Consider the following 22851-nt stretch of genomic DNA (forward strand, 5'->3'; position numbering starts at 1 on the left):
TTAGAAGAGCATGAGCTACATTGATGGTGTTGATCTCGTTAGGCCTCGAGCTGGCTGCAGTAAGTAATTGTATCTTATTAAGAATATGCAGTTTGACTCACTCATGCGTGGGCACAGCACAGTATATTGAGTTTATACAGCCTAACCCTAATGACTTCCTGTCCACTTACCTGAAGTTGACGACAATAAAACACGCTCACATTGTTAAAAACATACAGTAAAAAAGTAGTTTTAACTCCTCACCTCAGGTTTATTTTACTTTTTTAAGGCAATTATTTTTGCATACCTTTTTCAAGTTAAGCCAACTTAGGATATTTTACAGTGTACTAACTTTGCTAAGCTATTATTTTGTATTATTATCAATCTCAAACTTTTGACTCTTTGCATGAAAAATACAACCGAGACTCTTAAATCATTTACAATTTTATTTGAACCCCATCCATGTTTTGATGTATGGAAGACGGACACAGTATGCGTAACTGTAAATACAATATGAAGCAAATTAAAAAACAAAAGGCGGATCTCTACGGGAGTACGCTGTTAAATCCCTCCTGTCACGGAGCCAGGTCGACCAGAACCTGGATGGTCTGGGCCAGCCGACTCAGCCCTTCATCCTCCATGATGAGCTGAGGGGAGCACAAGGAATCCTGGGGAGGGGACAGAGAGAGGACTGAGTGGATGCAGGCAATGTACAGGCAGGTTTCTGCACTGGGCTGCAGATTATAATTCTAATAATGACAGTAAACAAGCTAAACTTTGCTGTTTTTCCAATTGTCTTATAATGCACTAATATATTGGTTGAAGAAATTGAAATAAACATTGTGTGGCTTTTGCATCATGTTCCCGTTGCCTCTGGATGTTGCTGCTCGACTTCTGGAGTGCGAGACGAGTTCAACGTAATAGTGCCAGTGCATAAACTCCCAAGTTTGTGAACTTTGGGGGTGTTGGCAGCGAGGCCAGACGCTACGTGTCGAGGATCCCAGATTGTTGGGCCCCTGTTTGTTTTAATTCATGCTAACAGCGTGAGCTCTCCGGGAGGTTTCCTATAAAGTTTTTCTGTAGTCTCCTGTAATCTGTCTCTGGGCCTGTTGCTCTGTTGTGTCAGGAACCTTTGGAGAAGTTTCAGACAGCCCCTTCAGCACGGATAAAAATAAACTTCTTAAAGTTATAGTTTTTGTCATAGGAGGACCCTGTGCTGTCAGTGGAGTTTGTTGATTTTCTCACAATATTCACTCCATTTACACATTGTGGCTCGGCTGTGGCTCTTTTTAATCATTGGATCTGTGCATGAAGTATAATGCACCTGCAGTTGTATATTGAAAACTATCACTTCAGGGAGGTGTTGCTTGGAAATCCAGAGACAGAAAGAGAGTTTTGCCTTCTAAGTAAAGGTTTTGGGGGTCTGAGCTGTGGTGGCTGCAGCGGTCAATCCAATGAGGGCTTAATTAGGCGATACAGCATTTAGACAATATCGACTATTGAAGAATAAGATCACACCCATCAGCATTCAGGGCTGTGGCTGTGGCTCAGAGGGGGATGAAGTGTCCTTGGGCAAGATACCGATCCCCAAATTTCCCCTGATGGCTGCGCCAGGAGCGTGTGAATGATGCCTCACTCCTCCTATTCCCACAGGTCAAACAAAACAAAAGAAGTTTGACGAAGTAGAAAAAGCTATCAGTGAAGCTGCATTATTGTGTTTTCTTGCTTTTTAAGTGATCTCATCTCCATCCACAGGTGTCTGGAATAACGTGGGGACTGAGGAGAGCACTGCTTCCTGTAGATCTCTGTTCGCTGGCTAACGGCTGCTAGCTGCCTCGTTATACGAAGGTGGTTTGATTGATGGGATTAAAATCTTCTCGATGATTTTTTTACATTACATATCATTTAACTGATGCTTTTATCCCAGCGACTTCAAATAAGTGCATTCAACCATGAGGGTACGAACCAAAACAGCAAGAATCATGTAAGTATCTTGGGTACATTAACACTTTCATTCACCTGCTGCAGGACCAAGTCCACAGAACCCTGAAGTAAAGACCTGCTGCAGGACTCAGTCCACAGAACCCTGAAGTAAAGACCTGCTGCAGGTCTCAGTCCACAGAACCCTGAAGTAAAGACCTGCTGCTGGACTCAGTCCACAGAACCCTGAAGTAAAGACCTGCTGCAGGACTCAGTCCACAGAACCCTGAAGTAAAGACCTGCTGCTGGACTCAGTCCACAGAACCCTGAAGTAAAGACCTGCTGCTGGACTCAGTCCACAGAACCCTGAAGTAAAGACCTGCTGCAGGTCTCAGTCCACAGAACCCTGAAGTAAAGACCTGCTGCAGGACTCAGTCCACAGAACCCTGAAGTAAAGACCTGCTGCTGGACTCAGTCCACAGAACCCTGAAGTAAAGACCTGCTGCAGGTCTCAGTCCACAGAACCCTGAAGTAAAGACCTGCTGCTGGACTCAGTCCACAGAACCCTGAAGTAAAGACCTGCTGCAGGTCTCAGTCCACAGAACCCTGAAGTAAAGACCTGCTGCAGGACTCAGTCCACAGAACCCTGAAGTAAAGACCTGCTGCAGGACTCAGTTCATATAACCCTGAAGTAAAGACCTGCTGCAGGACTCAGTCCACAGAACCCTGAAGTAAAGACCTGCTGCAGGTCTCAGTCCACAGAACCCTGAAGGAAAGACCTGCTGCAGGACTCAGTTCATATAACCCTGAAGTAAAGACCTGCTGCTGGACTCAGTCCACAGAACCCTGAAGTAAAGACCTGCTGCTGGACTCAGTCCACAGAACCCTGAAGTAAAGACCTGCTGCTGGACTCAGTCCACAGAACCCTGAGGTAAAGACCTGCTGCAGGACTCAATCCACAGAACCCTGAGGTAAAGACCTGCTGCAGGACTCAGTCCACAGAACCCTGAGGTAAAGACCTGCTGCAGGACTCAGTCCACAGAACCCTGAGGTAAAGACCTGCTGCAGGACTCAATCCACAGAACCCTGAGGTAAAGACCTGCTGCAGGACCAAGTCCACAGAACCCTGAAGTAAAGACCTGCTGCAGGACTCAGTCCACAGAACCCTGAAGTAAAGACCTGCTGCAGGACTCAGTTCATATAACCCTGAAGTAAAGACCTGCTGCTGGACTCAGTCCACAGAACCCTGAAGTAAAGACCTGCTGCAGGACTCAGTCCACAGAACCCTGAAGTAAAGACCTGCTGCAGGACTCAGTTCATATAACCCTGAAGTAAAGACCTGCTGCTGGACTCAGTCCACAGAACCCTGAAGTAAAGACCTGCTGCTGGACTCAGTCCACAGAACCCTGAAGTAAAGACCTGCTGCAGGACCAAGTCCACAGATATTTAATTATCATACAAGGGAGAGGATACATTGTCCACCTTAGGGCTTTATATTTGTCTTAATAATCTCTTGAACTCCTGTCAAGATAGGAAGTGACTCTAGGTTACATCGCGCCCTCAAGGATATGAGGCTCTGGGTTTCATTTTAACATTAAATACCTCGGTAAAGCTACAGTGTGGGTGTGAACTGGAATGGCAGCGCTCTAGATGTGTGGACATAAAGGGCAACTGGCCGCTGAAAGAGTTAACACATTTATAAGACAGGCTCAATGACATTCTGTAGCAAAGCATGTCATTTCAATCTCATATACAGTGGCTATCAGAAACATCCACACACACACACCCTGTCGAATGTTGGAGTGTTTATTGCCTCCAGGCCTCAAATGAAAAGCCATTTATTCGGACCTATTTCCACTTCTTCCTTGGCACAGGCAACCAGGCGGGTCAAAAATAAAAACAACCGCATGCTCACTTGTGTTATAAAACAGAGAAGGTGTGATGTGTAATGGGCAGCCTGAGCCGTCCCTGGGGCCTGTTCCTCAAACACAGCTTGATCAATGCAGGCTAATACGAAGCCGGCCCGGCTGAAATGATGCAGTCTGTCCTCGTCCAGCTGAGTTAGTGTTTCTACCACGGTGAGAGATTGAGGTAAAGCCTCCATGGAGTGGGTTTGATTGACAGCTTCAGGGGCACCTATTTGCGTGCGGTGACTTTTCGGACCTGCTGTCATTATTCTCATCGGTGACGTCACAAAATTGCCACAGTAGTTCCACCTATTGTTCACCTGAGCATTCTCCATCAGTCAGAGGAAGTGGTGACACTGTGTGGGTGAGGAGGCGTTTCTTTAAATTTGCATTTGTGACAGTATTTCAATGGGTGTGGTTCTATATGTGTATAAATATATATTTACATGTACATTATTTGGCTGGACAGTTGCATGTACTTCTAATTATTGTTTCCTCTATGTCTGTCAAATGTTAACTGTAGATTTTTTTAAATACACTTATTTTACAGGCTATGTTAGCACTACTTTGTATAGCTTCAGTTATTATATTTAAATCTGTATTCATATTACTTCAATACTCTGCAGCGGTTACTTGTGTCTTTCAATCACCTTATACTTCAAATATTGTATTGTCAATATCTCCATTAGCATATACTTCTTTACAGTGACAGCTTTGTAGTAGATCTGGTGGCCAGACTTTCATCTCACTGCAGTGAACTTATTCTTGACTCATTTTGTCCTTTTATTATTCTTATGCTCTTGTGTTTGACGGTTTTGTGAGATACTGGATGCCTAAATGTCCCTAAGGATCAATAAAGTATCTATCTATCTATCTATCTATCTATCTATCTATAGTTTACAAAAAATTCAATAAAATATGAATCATAAATAAAATGCAACCTATACATCCCAGCCCCTCCCATCTGGTCAAGGCTACGCTCCCAGAACACGAGCCGGTCCTGACCGACAAACTGCTAGAAGACAACTTATCAGTAACTTCTGTTTATCAAATATTGATAGACAAGTACGCTAGCCAATTATTTATCACAGTCCTGCGAGGGCCAGAATCCAGGTTTTTATCTCAGACGTTACTTATTGATTGCTATCGGGACATGAATTTAAAAAAAAACACCTACCAACCCAAATTAAATCTAACCAGAATATAACTAAACTAAAATTGAAATCTGTCATTGTATGAGAGATGGGTACAGCCCAGCCAGGTTGCCAGTCCACCAGAGGGTCAACACACAGAGACCATAATAGCAAATGCTGTATGTAAATAATAAATTAAATAATGTAACACCATAAATGCTGAGGATATGTTTGAGGTCAGAAAGCTGCTTGTTCCGCACATCGCACCGTGTTTCAATCCGCTGACTTTTTACTTGCACTTTCTGTTTGCGCATAAACAACTTAGATAGAGGTTCTGGAATTTCCAGAATTTTCTGGAGGCAAAGAGTTTTAATTGCTTGGCTGAGTGGAAACGGTGCATCGATAAAAAGAAAGTGAGACAAAGTGCAAAAGACAATATGTTGTTCAATATGCATGTGACTTAAAAGGTTAGTGATTAATGAATATATTTAGTGTGCTACGGAAACGTAGAACTAATTTTAGAGGTGGACACAAACTTGCTAACAGACATGAAGATGCACATGACAAAATGAAAATGATGATTTGATGTATTTATCGTGTCTTAAGGGGCAGACAAATCTAATTTGAAAATAGACCGAATATTTGTTTAGTCACCAGGGATCACTCATTTTAGCATTACTTGATTTTATCACTGAAATTTAAAAATATCCTCATAACTCCAGTTAATGACCAGTTGTTCTCAAAATAGATGAATTCCAGTCAAACCAATACGACACAGCACAGGCTCACCTCTCTCAACCAACAGTCGGTTAAATAATGAGATATAGTGTTTGAACAAATCTTTAAGATCATAGAAGAAAAACTGACCTCACTGATTCTCTCTGCCTAAACTACTGGTTGCTGAAAACAAAGATGTCATCATGAAATACTTTGATTATATATTTTAATAAACGTAAATATCTTATTTAAAATTCAAAGGATTATAGATAATCTTTCTAAATATATTATTTTTCATATTAAAATGATATGTCAGCTCAGTCTCTCCCTGATCGACTTGAACTACTGTCACTTTCTTTCATTTGGTTCTTGGTAACAGAAGACATTAAGCACCTTGAGTTGTAGAAATAAAAGTGTTTATAATTATATTGTTGTTTGGAAAGAATTTGGCAGGTCCTGCATTATCACTTCTTTTCACAGCTCTGCATAAGAACCCTAGTTTTGAAACTTTTTAAAGGCTAATTTTAGGCTTATGATATATCACCTGGTAATTTGCTAACATAACATAATAGTGTTGAAGCAGATTACCTAAAAAAAAACTGACGAAATGCCAACTGTATTATTTCAAATAAAAGAAGTGTTTTTTCTGGGTGTCTGGAGTAAAATGAAGCTCTAACCCGAGGACAACCTGCACTGCATTGTGTTCTGGTATTATGTCTCTATGTCATATGTCCACTGGGGTGAATATAGTGAACTTTGTTTCAGAAGTATATGGTTTCCTGTATTTAACCTTTGTGGTGTCACCTAATAGGTGCAAAACATCATCTTAGTTTCCGATGAGGCTGAGGGGAATATCACAAGTTCTGTGCAGAAACCAAAGCCCTGGACAAACCGAAGTTTTGCCTGATGGCGGCGCCAGATGAAAAGTCAGGATCACCAAAGTAAATAAAGTTAATCCCCTTGAAAACATGTCTGTTAAAGATGCGCCGATAAACGTTTGGACGACGAGATATATCGAGAGTCAGAGGATGAGCCCAGTGAAGGGATCGTTCGGTGTCGCTGTAAAAGATTTGTCACAAAATGTCAAAGTCATGGCGACACTAGAGGTCAGTAAACCACTAATGTCGTGGCCCTTTAACCGTTTAGCTGGTTTGACCTAATACAATATGGTGATGTGGCAGTTTGATGTGCAGTTTAAAATTCTGATACTAAAAAATATATGCACTGACACATACACACACATATCCATATCCATATATATATATTAATAAAGGGCAAAGTAATGTCCTGGCCCCCAATAGCTTACTCTGGTTGCCTACTGTGATGCCATATGACTTGCATCATTAAATGGTTCTCAGCTAAAGAAATTGACCTTGAGAATTGAATGTGAGTAAGTTTATTTTCTCTCTGAAGGATGGGTTGTTATTCTTTTCTTTACCGGCAAACTGTTTTGACAGCGAATGGCAAACATCATTTACTGTATGTCATTCCATCCTGGTAGTTGTTGCATCAGATTCCAGCTTTTGAAATCAATCTGGATGCATGTGCTGCACCTCCTGCACCGAGTGACGTCTGCTGCACCTCTTTATTCCACAGTGAGTGAGACGGGGGGGGGCCCTGGATTGTCCTCAGCGGACCCCTGGAACCCGCCGGAGGAGCTCCCCCACCCACCAAAACATGACATTTCCCAGTTACGTCTCAAAGAATTCTAATTTTCACTCTTCATAATCAGTGCTCCTGACTCTGTAGTGATTACTGATTAACCTTAGAGTCTGATGATATGCATGATAATCCAGACGTGGAGGGGGGGGGTGTGTGTGTGTGTGTGTGTGTGTGTGTGTGTGTGTGTGTGTGTGTGGGCAGCGGGCAGACTGCAGGCTGAAGTGATGTAGAGAGCGGAGATGAAAAAAGGGCGACACTGCAGTTTATGGAGTCGCCTTCTGGTGAACGGTGCCGTACAAACCTACACGGGCTGATGCTGCCTTTTCCCTGACCTTCACCCAACACACTCACCTGCTCCGACATGGGCCAGCTGGAATTTATGATGGTAAACCTCCTGTCTGCAGAGCACAGGGGAGCTTTGGACCAGATTAAAGCACAGGGCACAGAGGAGTCACATCAGGGTATCTGCATTGCCACACTCGAGCATTAAGACCAATCAGGACCAAATCCACTAATAAACGTGGCAGTAAACACATATTTTTTCTCAACAAATTCCCATGTCATATATTCACCAAGCCAACATCTAGGTCTCATCCTTTTTTTTGTCGGAGTCTGAAAACACTTTTTCATGAATCACACTGAATTGGATCTTAGTTGTGAGATAAGCTTGTGCAGGGGAAACCACACATATTAACGGTGGATCTCGGAGTTTGAAAGAAAACAAAAAGAAAAACCGATGTGAGGTTTCTGCTTCCCAAGGACTTCCAGCAGAGCTTTGATTGAAGTCCTTGATGAAGAGTAGATTTGCTTTTTGTGCTCCAGTAATAACTGAAAGTCCTATTTCACCTTTTTCTGCCATTTCGAAAATTATAAACATTTCTTTTCCTTGTGCTTACTTGAAAGTCAACCAGGACTTGAAACACACACGTTTCCCGATGTAATAAAACATGTGTTGGCTCCACAACGGAGATATCATGCGAGGAAACTTCAGGTACACGTGAAAGAAATGTTTGAAAGAAATACGAGAAATATATAAGATGAGTAATTCCCAAATTCAAGAGGACACTGGAGTTGGAAACTATATTAAGCGTCGGCTGAATCTACATTTGGTGCTCTGGTGGGTGTGGTGAGCAGCAGGACTACAAAGGAGCTCGAGGACAAAGAATACTTGTCAGTGTGATGCATTCATTGTTGGCTTGGCTCATGGGATTTGACGACGAGAACAAAAATATCGAACACTGCCACGTTTAATCTCCCACGTTTAGATTTTTTTGTTGTTGTCAAACTAGGATGTTCAGGCAGCTGCAGATACCCTGATCACACATAACAGTTTCTGGCTGATTATGCAAAAGCAAGAAGAGCAAGCAAGCAGAGAAACAGCATATGGTCAAAGTTTTCAGTTTTAATAATTTCTTTACAGCGGGAAGAACAAAAAAAAAAAAACCCTTTACATATAGATTTATATAAACTCAAAAAAGTTTCTTCATCATCATATAAATATAAACACAACAGTATTTCTGTTCCCCTAACATATTTAAGAATATAGCTTGGTCTAAGCCAGTGAATGAGTTACTGTGTGCTGCTTAGTCAGTTTCATTTATAAAATATACATTTGAATTGAAACAGTATAAATTCGTCTTAACAGCAGAGTAATAAAAAACCTCAGACACGGGAAGGGACGTTTTTACAGTGGACATTCTGACCTTGGGACAGCAGAGATGTGAACATGAAACGGACTGTGGACAAGAATAGTGCTGTAAAGCATATTAAATGAGTGAATCAAGAAATTAAAGTATATTTCAATTTCAAAAGGAAAGTCTTTTGTAAATCTGGGGCCCCAGCATGTTCAATATTAAATAAATAAACAAATAAATTGAAATATATATATACATATAAATAAAGGAACCAACATGAAATGCTAGTTCACTTATTTTTTATATTGTCACATTTAATTTTTATACAACTACTGAAGTTTTCAAAAGTAAGTTCTTTGACATCACTTACATAACGGGCAGAATTTGATGTTAAATGCGATGCTATTGTTTTTTTCCTCCATATTTGGCAAATAAGAGATAAATGAACAATTAGCTAATATCACAGGATTGAAAAGGTTGTGTTTTTTATTTCATTGGGGCCTTTAAGCATGTAAGCTCAACGACTGCTACACAAATTAGCCAGTTAGCTCCTGTTATCTGAATCAATAGTCAATCATAGTGAATTTAGTGAGTTAACTGGTCTCTGTTTTGACGTAGCTTAACAAAGATGGACATTACTCCAGATTTACCTCTTTCTTCAAGAAAAGACACAATAATGAAAGAGCAAAAAAAAACGATTTTCTCTTTGGACCTTGAGCCAACAGAAGGTAACAAATGCTGACTTCTATTTTCCTACCGAGTAACAGGACTCCCTGGCTAGCGTGTGAAGCCTTATTGATCTAAATAAAAGAGGTTAGCTACTGTTTTTGTGCACTGTGATTATTTACTGATACAGCGAGTTGGTAATTTCAGGATGACGTTGTCTCTCGAGCTTAAAAAGAGAGTCTGGATAATGTGGGTTGATTTTTTAAGCTTGCTTCAGGGGCCTGTAATTTAGTGCACAGACTAGATCCCTGTCTTTGAAGGAAAAGACGTCCAGTCCTGCTCCTTCTGATAACATTGTTCGATGGGTCAAATCAGGGGGTAAAGACCAGCTACCGTCAGAAATTCACAGACTTGGACGTTTTTTAGGCTTCAAGTGCAGGGAAAGAACGTCAGGAAGTTAAAGACAGTGACGGTGACTTCAGTAACGCATGAAGGAGGCAGGGGTACGAGAAAAGGTGTGGATTTCCCCCCCAGGACATGGACGTCTTCAAGGAAGATAAGACATCCAGCAGTTGGCTGCAAGAATCAGTCATTATGAAAACTAAAATAATCACATAAATTCATATAATAACGAGTTTAGTCTGAATATATTCTTAGTTTGTCAGATTATCAAAATCATTCAATCAAATAATCATTTAATTAAATATTATGAATATATATTTAACACTTTGGGGCTCCATATTTTAAACCAATCAGTCTTAGAAGAAAACAGGGAGTAAGGTGTGCTGATATTATGATGTTGCTCTCTCACACACATACAGCTACAGAAGAAAAGCCTTAAATATATTATTTACTTCACTTTTTACGATGACTCGGTTTAGACTCGCTTTAACATCTTGAACCTTAACAATCTCGCGCTTATTTACATCATCATCTTTTGAAGCCCACATCAGTCAAGTGAGAACAGTAATCAGATTACAATCTGTGTGTAGTTGACCGGCTATGAGCAACACAGCATGTGGCCGAATTAGCGCAGGTTATTTAAAACTCTGTGAAATGTGCCCGAACCTCTCGGGAATCAATTATTTACCAATCCAACGAAGGGCAAAAACTTTTAAACAATCAATATTATTTTAACTCTGAATAATTGAATATTGATTACTTCTAATTCACCTTTGTGTGTGTGATTTATAGCACAAACTTATTTCAACAAAGCTTTAACAGGCTTGAAGAACCAATGGCGTACATGCTGAACCCAAATTAGTGACGCCTCTGCTTATTCACTGGAGACAAATTTAACCAATAGAAAAAGTTAAAAGAAAAAAATAAATAAAAAAAGCAATAATTTAATAACCTGTTTACATTTATACACATATGAAATCAGCTGGTCCAACGGACCAGTGAGAACCACAAAAAATACTTAACACGCAGGCAGCATCCTGGGGGGGGGGGGTTTGTACCGTCTGGGACGCATGAAGCTTTGGGGAGGGTTGATGAAGCGACATTGCCCCCTGCTGCTCACAGTTAACATAGCAGACACAAGTACAGTCTGCAAGTGGTCAGTGTTCATTCAGTAAGAGGCACTGTATCATTTGTCTCGCTGTCCCATTGCAGCGTGAGATATAACATTACTAAACATCCACGGTCCATTTGAACTAACCTGCACCTGCCTCAATGCTAAAAATAAAACAAGAAAAATCACATTCACTATTCAGTCTTCAACAGGTTCCTTGAACAGCTGCTCTGGCAGGACGAGGAGAACGCCTGCAAACATGCGGACTGGAGTTTAGGCTGTAACTGGGATCTCAGGGCAGAAGGGATCTCAGTGGCTCGGTGAGCAAAGCTGATGAACAACAGTCTTGTGATGTGGAAGAATACAAAATTCTAAAAAAAATCTATCCAGCATTCCACACTTTTCTGGAATATGTTGTCAGTTCTGTCAGTACTGACTAGAACCAGGAGCTTTTAGATAAGGTACTGACGCATCCTGCTGACCCCCTGAGATTTATCACTGTTTCCTAACTCGGTTCTACACGCAGGTCCGACTGCTCGCGTTTGGTTGATGATTCTGCCACAAGCCCAGAACTCAGCAATTAGGTTTGTAAGTAGGACGTCATCTTATCTGATAGAACAGGCTTTGAAAGGCAAACCCAAGTTTTAACAAACACCTTTTACACAACATAACGACTGTGTTGAGCCTCAAAGCTGCACTTATCAATATTTCTTATATGGGCAATGGATGAAATGATTGTGGGAATTTGAAAAAGTGAATTTAAGCATTAAGCCTTTAGCTCATTGCAAATAACTTGACCCATGTGGTTCAGTCTCACGGCCGCAGGCAGATGTTTACAGCAGATGTTACACTGACTCCATATGAATGCGTAAGTTTCTCTCTGTGGTGTGACGTGTCAACCATGTCAGTTTTAAAAGGTGATGGGTCACAGGTTGTGTTTATGCAACTTGCTGTATTGCCTGCAAGTTATAATAACTAATGCAGCTTTAAAGTTAACTATGGATCCATATGGGCTCGATGGCTGCTGCATATGTTGGCATTTAGTTGTGTGTGTCAGCGTATGAAGTACGATTAACGTGGACAGCTTTAAGTTGAGGTGTGAACGCACACAGGTAGCAATGACAACACATCTTAGATCTGATGTCAACACCAGGTTTGAACAGGGCCAAAGTAAAGAACTTCTGCTTGTTTGAGGGCTCTGATCTCAACGTTAACAAAACTACCTTGAATGTCTCCATGTTTTGTTGTGGATATTGTGCAACATTTTAAGTTGTCGAGGAGGGTCTTCCAGTACGGACTGGGAATGATTTGGCCCTAATCAGGTTATATACTGTGTCTGCTGCTTATCTACAAGGGGGCGTTGGTAAAATGCATTAAAGGTGTTCCGTGTAAATGTTTGTGCTTCCTTCGCTCTGCCTAGTCATGTCCCGGCCACTGAGATCCTTTTTGCCTCTGAGCACCTCTACCTCAGATTTACAGTGTTACTGAGTGAAGGCTAATCTAGGCTAAGGCATTTCACTGCTCATCTACTCTCATACAGTATCTGTCCATCACATTAGTGCTTTCTATTCCTTAAAAAGGTTGAAATGGAGCTGTGTGTAGTGTATTCTATTTAAAGGTGCTCTGCAGCATGCTCTGTATGGCTCCAACATCCCAACACACACTCTCAGGACTTAAGACATCTGCTCTAAAGTCACAGAGAGTATGTAAACTGAAAAAACACACACACGCTCTCACATCCACACACACACACACACACAGTGCGGCGTATTGTCTGAGATGACAGCTGGGAGAGCGGCTGTGTGTTGGCCTCACACATAGCAACTGTGACTGCCCCACACATTTCAGTTTCCACGTATGCGTGTGTTCACTATGTGTGTAGAGCTGTGACTATGCAAGTACTTTGTGTTGTGTGTGTCTCCTCTAGGGGAGAAGGTAGCAGTAGACGACGTAGAGCAGGGCCATGACCGCACAGTAGAAGAGCAGGAAATCTGTGGACAGCAGCGACGAAGACGAGGACGAGGGCGATGAAGACGAAGGCGAGGAGTGGCAAGGGGAGTGGTCCTCCGCCATTCCACCCCCCTCCGCGGCCAGCAGGGCTGCCACACAACGCAGCACAGCGGGCAGCTTACATAGAAGCACATCAGAGCACGCACACACATCGGTCTGGACAGGACACATACACACACACACACACACACACACACGCACGCGCACACACACACACACACAGGAGGAAAATACATGTAGTTAAAACTAAGGAGACAAGAGAGGGACAAAACAGTGTAGAATTACACAAAGCAGAGTGAGGGTTGGGCTGAAACCTGAACTGTTCCCAGTCCAACCCTGACAGGACAATGTAGCACAACAACTGAGCTTATAGCAGGTGGGAAATTCTTCTGGACTACCTCTTTAAACATTGCATTACAACATCTGAGTAGGCAAAACGCCAATGAGTTGTGTTAAAAGGGGGAGAGAGGGAGAATGATAATAACAGGTTGCTTTACCTCAGGGACTCCCAGCTTGCGACAAGCGGTGATGAAGTTCTCCACGTTGAGTCGACACTTTGCTGAACTAAGTTTTGGCTGCAAACAAAAAAGTACAGCACGATCACGTTTAGGTAATATCACCTTAAAGTTAAAATGATTGGTTTGCTTTTGTTAATTAGTCGGGATCAGGATGGTGTCAATTTTCAAACCTCGTCCACAGAGAGTATCAGGCCCTTTAAGTCCTATTTTCTCTTTTATATTTCAGAGGGACACCTCCCTGTTTTCTCATCTGCACCTGTTAAAATGAGCTTGATGCAAACCCAACAAACTCAACCTGTTGTCCTGATTGAGAGTGAGTGGAACGGGAGCTCATGTTTATCTGTGAAATAGTGAAACTGTGACCCTGTTCGGACCTGGTCACATCCGTCCTGAGGGATCTGATCAGAGGTGCACAGGTTTACGTTCAGCTCTGAACGCACCCGATGTCCTGAATGTGTTCCGAGATCTTTCACACCACATTTGGAGGTGGTCTGAGACGCATGTCTTCTTTTGCTGTGAACGCAGATGTTGGGGGGGTTTTTTTAGGAACCGACTACTCGGCTGACGTCCTCTGGCCTGCTCAAGTTTCACAATGAATCAAACATTTCTACACTTCTCAGTAACCACGCGTTGATTTGATTATCGATAATGATTGATGCTTTTCTTTGTTGGTCAAATCTTTCTTCACAGAACAACTGCAGGAGATTAATTAATAATAATTAAATAGCCCCTCCTGACTCATCTCTCTTGCTCACTCATGTCAACACACACACAAACACAAACACAAAATATCATTTGGTCTGAAAATTGAAATACGTGACGAATGTGATTATTAATAAAAGAGGAGGGAAGTGAGATCCGATCACAAGTGGTCACATTCAGGAAGCATTTTTTATACCAGGTGTGAACAGATGCACTTAACACCTTCCCCTTGTGATCTGGTCAGGTCTGACAGTCTGTTGGACAGTACAGCTGTCATATCATACATAATAACATATATGCCACCGTAAGCTGCTGGTCAAAACGAATGGAGCTTAAGACAGACTACAATTTGCCAGGTAATATTTATGTTGTGTGGATTGGGTGATAAACATAAACTCCAGAAGCTAGTATGGCTAGTGGGCTAATAACTACAGTCCACAAAGCTGCTCAAACATCTTCCGTCATTACACTCAACACAGAATTATCCAATAAAGAAGTGAACATCATCAACGGCCAATCATTTCCAGGCAGAGAGGGCAGAATTTATCAGTTCTTCACACTCACCACTGCTGGGGAGGGAATGTGGATGATTGATACGGAGCGTGGTCGAATCTGGTTAACCAGCTGGCAGAGGATGGTGCCGTTGGATAAGGCCTCACCCAGATCCTCCGGCAATATGATCTTCAGCCGAGACTCCAGAGTCTGAGCAAAGAAGACGGAGTGTGTCATCACGTGTATTTTCCCAAAAAACATTTATAGTATAAACAAAGTATTAACGAACAGGATTATCACAGTAATGGTATGGAAACATCTACTAATTATAGAAATCTCAGTCTGTCTGTGGAACGCATGTCTCGACCGTTCCTCTTGTCAGCTTCACACTTGGCGTGTATTGCCCGAGGAGTAATGCCCGAGGACATGTGATACATTCAATATTAATAAACTTTGAATAAACAGGCAAACAGCGCCTTGCAGTCATTAGGGGTGAGGCAGTGGGCTATGTCCTCAGACAACCTCCAGCAGTGTTCTGCAACTGGTGTTCCGTGGGTCAAAGGTGGCTCGCCAACAATAATCTCTGTCCCACCAGATCATTTTGATCAATTTGATCATTTGTATATCTTCATATCAGACTGACACAGACATTCACAAATGTGTCAGGTGCTGATCTCTGTCAGGGAAGCAAGATTCATAGAATGACTTCCTCTTAAGCAATTTGTTTACAAATTAAAAGCACAACAATCCTTTTGTTGCTGCAGTGCTGTATTCTGAGCAGAAGTTGTGACGTTGAGTCTGACAATTGTGTTGATTACTCAACGAACCTCTGAAATAGCCGACATGAAATGTTTGAAGAAATACAGGAGGTATTTTGGTGAGCAGTAATAAAGCAAATTTAGTTTAATTTTATGAAGATTAATGATAAAATTGGTGCAAAAGAACTGAATCTGGTTGATCATAGGTAATTTTTACAGTTTCAGAAAGAAAGCTACAACCAGGATTACCATGGGCCAAGCAAACAATCCATTCCATTCCAAGCAGGCAGGTATAGGGACGTATAACGGGCAATGCATATACGAAATACAAATATATTGTAATAATGCCATTTGATGTCATCTATACCATATGATAACAAGTGAGCTGCTATACACAAGTGATTGGTTAATCTCAATAAGCTGTAGTCTCTAATCTTACTGGTTGCAAAAGTGAATGCATTATTACACTATATAATATAAAACCTGTTACCTTGCGTAGATATGTGATGTCTTGTCTCTCCTCTTTAGGAGAACGCAGCGTCGTGCGAGACTCACTTCTGCCAGACTCGCCCAGAGTAAAGATGGAGCCTGAAAACCAGACAGTAGACAGTGCTGAACCGTTTCTGATGCAGCGTGTGTGTTTGCGAGGGTGTAGTTAATCACAATTAGAAATAGTAATGGATTGAAACTCGTGGTCATGGAACCACATCATACATTTCTTATATTTCTCCCTCAAAGTGCATTGGAAAATATATTTGTTAATTAATTCTTGCTCGATCTGGTCATTAAGTGCACAAATTTGTTGAATATGTTATCATAAAAAGCTGTATTTCTACCGGTGTTTTTGAGAAATTATCAGATTAAACTCTCACGACTAAAAAAGGGAAATTCAATCCAAGCATTTGTACCTGTGGGTTTGACATTGCTGCGGGAGGAGGTGCGGAACAGGAAGCTGTTGGGTTTATGGGTCTGACCAGGTGGAGGAGACGTCTTCGGGGAGGGCAGGACATCTGATACAAACATTCAGGCCAAATTTACCAGTGTGTGAGGCCGGATACACACACAAAGAACATATCTGGATACCATGGTGTTTACAACAGCACAGGAGAAGTTTGGGTAAATTACTGTGAGATTCAGTTTAAAGCTGGTAAGCGAGTAAGTATGATACTGTTTCTAAGCTCTGAATTTTAAGGCTGTAGAGTACACAGTACCTCAGCAGTTTAGATTCTATAATAAAATCTAAATTCCACTTAAAGGGTGTTGAAATCTTCAGAAAAGATAGTAATTTGAACACTTTGAGGAAGGATTGTCTTTTCGTCAAACTGAGCTGTTTTCAAGGTAAAGAACAAACTTTCACACTCAGTAAAAGAAGAAAATCCACCAGCAGAGCCTAACTTAAGAGCCAAAAACTTCGAATTTGACCGAACATTTAATGCCAACCTCGGGTACTGTGAGTTTTCCATATGTTCCATTTGCCTATGTCAGTTTGGGCACAACTACCAATTATTTAGCCTGTTATTCTCATATTTAGAGAATGAAGAATGCCACTGGTTCAAAAATGCCCACATGCAGACACCTACAAAGTATATAACCTACATCCAATCAGGAAGCTGATGATCTATATTTGAACTATATGCATTTGTAAAGGGGCTATAACATCAGTTTACATTAGTTCACTGGTTTAACGTCACTGATGAGCTCATTTAAAAAAAGATTCAACCATTTGACATGTATTCCACCTTCTCACAGTGATCGGCCAGGCTTGCTGAAGTATGAGAGAATACTCTAATCACTTTTTGTCTTTAAGGATTGCTTGTCCCGAAAGTGTGCATTCTGCTTGTGTGAGTCATTGTGTTGAGATTTAAAAGAAGAAAACAAAAAAGTGGGGATGGCCTGGGAGAGATAGCCATGACAGTAACATTTGAGCTCTCCCCATTTTACTGTCACCCTGTAACACTGAGTTTACTACTGATCATCTCTTCATAGAAGTTGTTTGAGTGTGTGTGTGTGTGTTGTACCTGGTCTACTGCTGGAGCGCGGTAGAAGTGCTGATGGAGACAATGGGCCCATCTGTTCAGCGCTCTAATAAAAAGAGACAAGTCATAAGTAACAGAGGAGTCAGCTGCATTCACAGAAGACATGAAGGATGCTACTCACTGCACATCTCTGCCGCATGCCTGAGAGGGAGCTGCTGTTCTCTGGAGATCCACCACTAGGGGGAGACATACACAGTTTATTCTCCAAATACACACCCTCATGTCTCTTCATTTGAACCCAGCACACACTGAGGAAAATGTGAAAATTGATGAGACGTGTATAACTGAGACCACCACTCAGTGTCTTGTCTGTCGCCCAGCTGTGTGTTGAATATGTTCCACAGGCCTTACTTACGCCGAGCTACTTCCTGCCTGTGGTGCCGTGGCCACGTGACTTCCTGTTTTGGTCGATGACTTCAGCAAACTGCAAAATTAGAGTTTCGGACATGGAGAGCGTATAATTAGATATGAGAGGCAGAAGGGAGTGGCCTCTGACAGAGAGCTGCTTCTTATGAGAGGAGTACAAACTGCTCCACACATAAAAACTTCCTGAAGCTCGTATCCGCTAAATGCAGTCACCCATTCATGTTGCTCATGTCATGTGACGCCTGTGTCCAATCCATTTATACGTTTTAAGCCTTCTCTAAGATGCCATCAAATGCCTCCTTCTTTCCTGACATCACATTAAACATTAGTCTTACAGTTGAAGACATCATGTTCAAATATTGGTATTTATCAATGAGAGTCAGTGAGTGTGAGGGTTAACCTGGCTTTCTCTCTCTGCTGCTGCAGCCGCTCTCTCTCCTGCCAGATGAGCAGGGTTCCCGGCCTCCTGCGTTCCTCCAGGGTGGGGCTGGAGGGGGATAGGGGAGATGAGGAGGGCGATGACGGGGGGACCACCTCCACGCGGAGGCTGGACCTGCAGAGCAGACAGGGACAGAGAGAGCAAGAGAGAGAGAGAGAACATCAATGAGGCAATTCAGACAAATCAAATGTTCTTATTGGAATTTCAATAAAGTATTTGTAAAAAAAATAATAAAAGAAAATAAAGAAAAACACCCACATATAATTTCCTTGCAATTTAGAAAGCTCAGTTAACTCCACTGTCTCTTGGAGGAGAGAAATTATCAGCATTGTTTTCTTTTTTTATTGATCAAAATCCATTTAAAAGTGAGGTCCAAAGTAAAATCCCATCTGTAATGACTTTATAAAAAGTAACCCCACTTAATCATCAGGCTCCACAAATGAACAGAACATCAAGTCTTCATCATGCTTCAGGATCAGGCTCCAGGGCTGCATTCAATTGAATCTGAACTAATTGTGTTTTGGTTCTCCTTCAATCCAATGTGATGTTTTTTAAGTGATGGCCCTCATGTCTCAAGTCATCTGATGAGATGTTCCAGATCTTGGACCCAAGCTAAAGGCATTTAAATCCGGAACAACTGGGTCTATAACTTATGATTCATTATGCTGAGTGTGAACTGTGGTAATTGAGCGACAGAAAAGTACTGGACTCAGTCCATGGACCCCTGAAGCCACCGCTGCTGCCCAAAGAGATGTTCACCTGTTCATTTAGAGTTCATTGAAGCTGCTACAGAGCACTGGTCAACTGTTTGTTCAAAACTTATCAATATTCAATCAATCAATCACATGTCCAAATCGCATCAAATTAGACACTGGTCTTCCTTGCGTGGCTGCGGCTCAGGAGGTTTAGCAGGTCGTCCACAAACCAGAGGGTCAGCTGTTCTATCCCAGTCGCCCCCATTCTGCATGCCACTGAACCCCAAACTGCCCCTGACAGCTGTGCCGGCAGTGTGTGAGTGATGTGTGTTGGGAAACGTGCTACACATCAACGCACTATGAATGTGTGTATTGTAAAGAGTGGCCTTCAAGACTAGAAACGCTCTAAATAAATGCAGACCATTTACCAATACACATGCAAAGCGTGAGGTCTGGAATGGAATGGTTCTTGAGCAACATAAAGACAGAATTATCAGACCGATTATTAAGGTCACTAAAACACTCTGTAAAAACATATCTGTAAAAAGTCCTGCTCCTGCTCCCTTAGGCATTTAAAGACATGAATGTAGATCCATCCAAATGTACTACATATTTATTATGACTAATTGACCAGGAGCAGGACTTTTACAAATTAAAATGAGAACAGATAAGACTTTAAACTGTATCATTAAGGGTTCAAGAAAGAATATTCTGTAGAAGTGTGCTTTATGTTTTTTGTTTTTTTTTATTGCTTTTTACAAACTCTGTGCTGACTTTCCATTTCAGGTCTGTACTCTAATTTTAGAGGTCCCACAGGAAGAGTTTGAAGTGGAGTTTTGGAACATCCGTTTGTTCATGGTTGTGAAATGCTGTGTTTATGGAACAGATCCTCAGTCAGAAGGAACAGACTAGTGGACAATTCATACACTCCCTGTCATGAATTAAGCCAGAGTACAGTTAGTAAAACCCAAAGATTCAGAACAATGCAGCGTTTGCTTTTTTGTTGCTCCAGAGGCTGCGAACAATGGCACTGGGTCACATATTAAAAAGTAGCCAATAGGACTCATGGGAACCGCAGTCTCAAGAATGTGGTTATCTTGGTTATGGGACAGCAGAGCAGCATGATGAAAGCTGCCCTCTGGGCTTCAGCACAGAGACATGTAGATGAACACACTACATGCCAAAGAAAAACAAGGATTCTGTGGGAGTTTGGATGGAAGACACCTTCTTACACAGTTTATGTTATGAGTGGAGCGTGGGTGAGCCAGTGTGTCAGTACTGTGAACTTTCCAAGATAACAGCAACCACATGCACAGAGCCTGCACAGTTTGAGCGGCAGTGAGGGGAAATCGCACAGGGAACGGCAGAGTATTGACTTTTCCCAGCTCTTTAAATATCCAGTGAAGTGACCTTGTAAAACAAAGAAGGAAACGGGAAAAAAAAAAGAAGTGATAAAACCTTGCCTGTCTTTGTCACTCTGAGTGACTAAATACACAGTTTCCAACCAGGGAAAAAAAAAACTGGATTAAAATGAAAGACTGTCACAGACGCAGGCTGAGTAGAACTGAGAGTGATACGTAAATATACTGAAACGCCTCGGAATCAGTCCTCTGGTAGACGCCGTTCAGACCCGGTATTCATCCTGAGTGATTGAATCTCAAGTGGTCAGCCCTAAGTACAGGTCTAAACACACCCATATGCGTCCTCAGCGTGTCCTGAGATCCGATCACAAAAACCACATTCGGAGTTGGTCTTGGACGCATGTGTCCACATTCTTTTTTGTGAAAGCAAATGCGTCCTGGGCCACAGAAAGGACCGCCTGCTCAGCTGACATCTTTGCCTCGCTAGAGTGTAAACATATTTTCACGCTGCTCAGTGTCCATTCGTTTATAGCCACTGCCACAATATCCACACTGATCAACACATAATGAATGACACATTTACTTAAATTAGTAAACATACACACAAACATTGTCATCGGACACATCTGTTACCTCAGACTAGGTTCAGACATGACTTGGTCTTCACAAAAACAAGTGACGGTCGTGTTTATTTGCACATACAGTAAATCTTGGAAGTGTAATCCGATCAGGAGTAAATGTGACTGGATCTCTCAGGATGGATGTTAATACCGTGTCTGAACAGGGACATAGAGGTCCTAGCATCTGACGCCAAAAGGGAAAAGAGTTTCCGAAAGAACCTCTGTGCTTCTTGTCCTCCCTCCTCCTCAAAGCAGATTAACAAGTAGTGATAGTTTTCAATCACCATTCCACCATCTGCTGACTCGAGAAACTCCCACATCTTCACCCCTTTCAGTCTGGAAGAAGCAGCCTCCTCCTCCACAATAATCCTGCTTTGCTCTGCCAATAATATTGTTTTTATGTTTTACAGTTACTGCACCCAGTCCAATGATCTGGCTTGTCCTTCCAACTAGTAGAAACAACACCCTGTGTGGCGGTGATGTATTGTGGCCCCACGTTACCAAGCTACATCACAGCTGGGTGTGGCTACAATTTCTACACACTAGAGCTGTGACCCAATTCAGGGGTTGCATCCCTGAATTTGAAGACCGATTGCATAACAGTGGCACAACTAGGCTGTCCTGTTTCGAAGTCTCCTTCAAATGCAGCTGACATTCATTCCATTCCTTAGCACCAAAGGATCCGACATGTGACCAAATGAATGAGCTAGTTATGCTGCCAACAACAACAACAGGAAAGTAAACAGAAAGAGAAAGCTGCAACTTTAATAACAACAGCGTTTCTACATACAATATGTACAGGGCACTCACAGTACCGTCGATGGCGAAGTCGGTCAGTCAGTACCAGGGAAACTCCACAAGGAATAAACAATCCACCTGATTCTGACACCTGATTTCCTCCTGACTCAGACAACTCGAGGACTTCACAACTCACTTTTGCAAAGATAAAACAGACGATTCCCTACAACCTCCACACTTATTGCTCTGGAGCTACTAGTCACTTCTGTGTGTTGGTTCAGATAACGCTGGGTTGTGATTGGATTGGAGTGGGATTGGACACACATTCGCATACACACAGGCTTCACCTGCTGCTGTAGAACCATGTGGGATTGGGCAGGGAGAAGTGTCATGGTTCTGTCTTAAGTATCGCGTCGGTTTTATTTACCTGCACGTTGTTGAGTCCTGGGTTTGAGACGGTGACGTTTTCTCGTTCTGATCCTGAAAAATCAATGATACAATCAATAAGTTCCCTGTTCTGAGATAACACAGCAGATATGACACAATTACTGGTCATTGTGTGAAAGACAGGTACCAGAGGAGGTGTGCGTGGATCCAGCCTGATCTCCTCCTCCTCCTCTTCCTCCGTTACACTGCTGTCAATGAAGTCCACCTGCTCAGCCTCGCCATTCACTGCAAAGAGACGCAGGAGAGTTTGTCTTTTCTCTAATTGTGCAGACAGATACTACAGATTGAGAAAATACAATATCCTCCAAACTCTGATTTCAAGTCCCTTACCTTTGTTCGCTTCCTGAGGAGATCCATCCTCCTCTTCCTCCTCCTCCTCCTCCTCCAGGTTCCTCTGGTCTCTGCTGACCTCAGCCAAGCGGAGGGAACGCTCTGAGAAGTCGTCTGCTGACTAGAAACACACAGAAACACACAGTCAGTCACAGAATCATGGATCTTTAGGTGAATGGTGATGATGATACTTTTATTGTCTAATTGT

At 42.1% G+C, this 22851-nt stretch overlaps 1 protein-coding gene across 4 annotated transcripts in view; it reads right to left on the reverse strand.

Annotated features, from left to right (window-relative positions):
* Positions 1–411: 411 nt before the first annotated feature.
* The window catches only part of lrch4 (leucine-rich repeats and calponin homology (CH) domain containing 4), a 51082-nt gene continuing 28642 nt past the window's right edge, over positions 412–22851 (reverse strand). The window contains exons 7-18 of one of the 4 annotated variants that reach the window (XM_034615124.1): positions 22644–22764; positions 22441–22538; positions 22294–22346; positions 18414–18566; positions 18003–18071; positions 17769–17823; positions 17630–17693; positions 16520–16621; positions 16102–16199; positions 14926–15063; positions 13639–13716; positions 412–647 (exon numbers count right to left, since the gene is read on the reverse strand). In XM_034615124.1, the coding sequence (XP_034471015.1) occupies positions 555–647; positions 13639–13716; positions 14926–15063; positions 16102–16199; positions 16520–16621; positions 17630–17693; positions 17769–17823; positions 18003–18071; positions 18414–18566; positions 22294–22346; positions 22441–22538; positions 22644–22764 (1122 nt within the window). In that variant the 3' untranslated portion in view covers positions 412–554. Of the gene's footprint in view, positions 648–12884; positions 13298–13638; positions 13717–14925; positions 15064–16101; positions 16200–16519; positions 16622–17629; positions 17694–17768; positions 17824–18002; positions 18072–18413; positions 18567–22293; positions 22347–22440; positions 22542–22643; positions 22765–22851 lie in introns of those variants that run through there. The other 3 variants (XM_034615123.1, XM_034615122.1, XM_034615121.1) reach the window with 3 other exon arrangements.

The sequence above is a fragment of the Hippoglossus hippoglossus genome, chromosome 18 (assembly GCF_009819705.1).
Source record: "Hippoglossus hippoglossus isolate fHipHip1 chromosome 18, fHipHip1.pri, whole genome shotgun sequence".
NCBI lineage: Eukaryota > Metazoa > Chordata > Actinopteri > Pleuronectiformes > Pleuronectidae > Hippoglossus > Hippoglossus hippoglossus.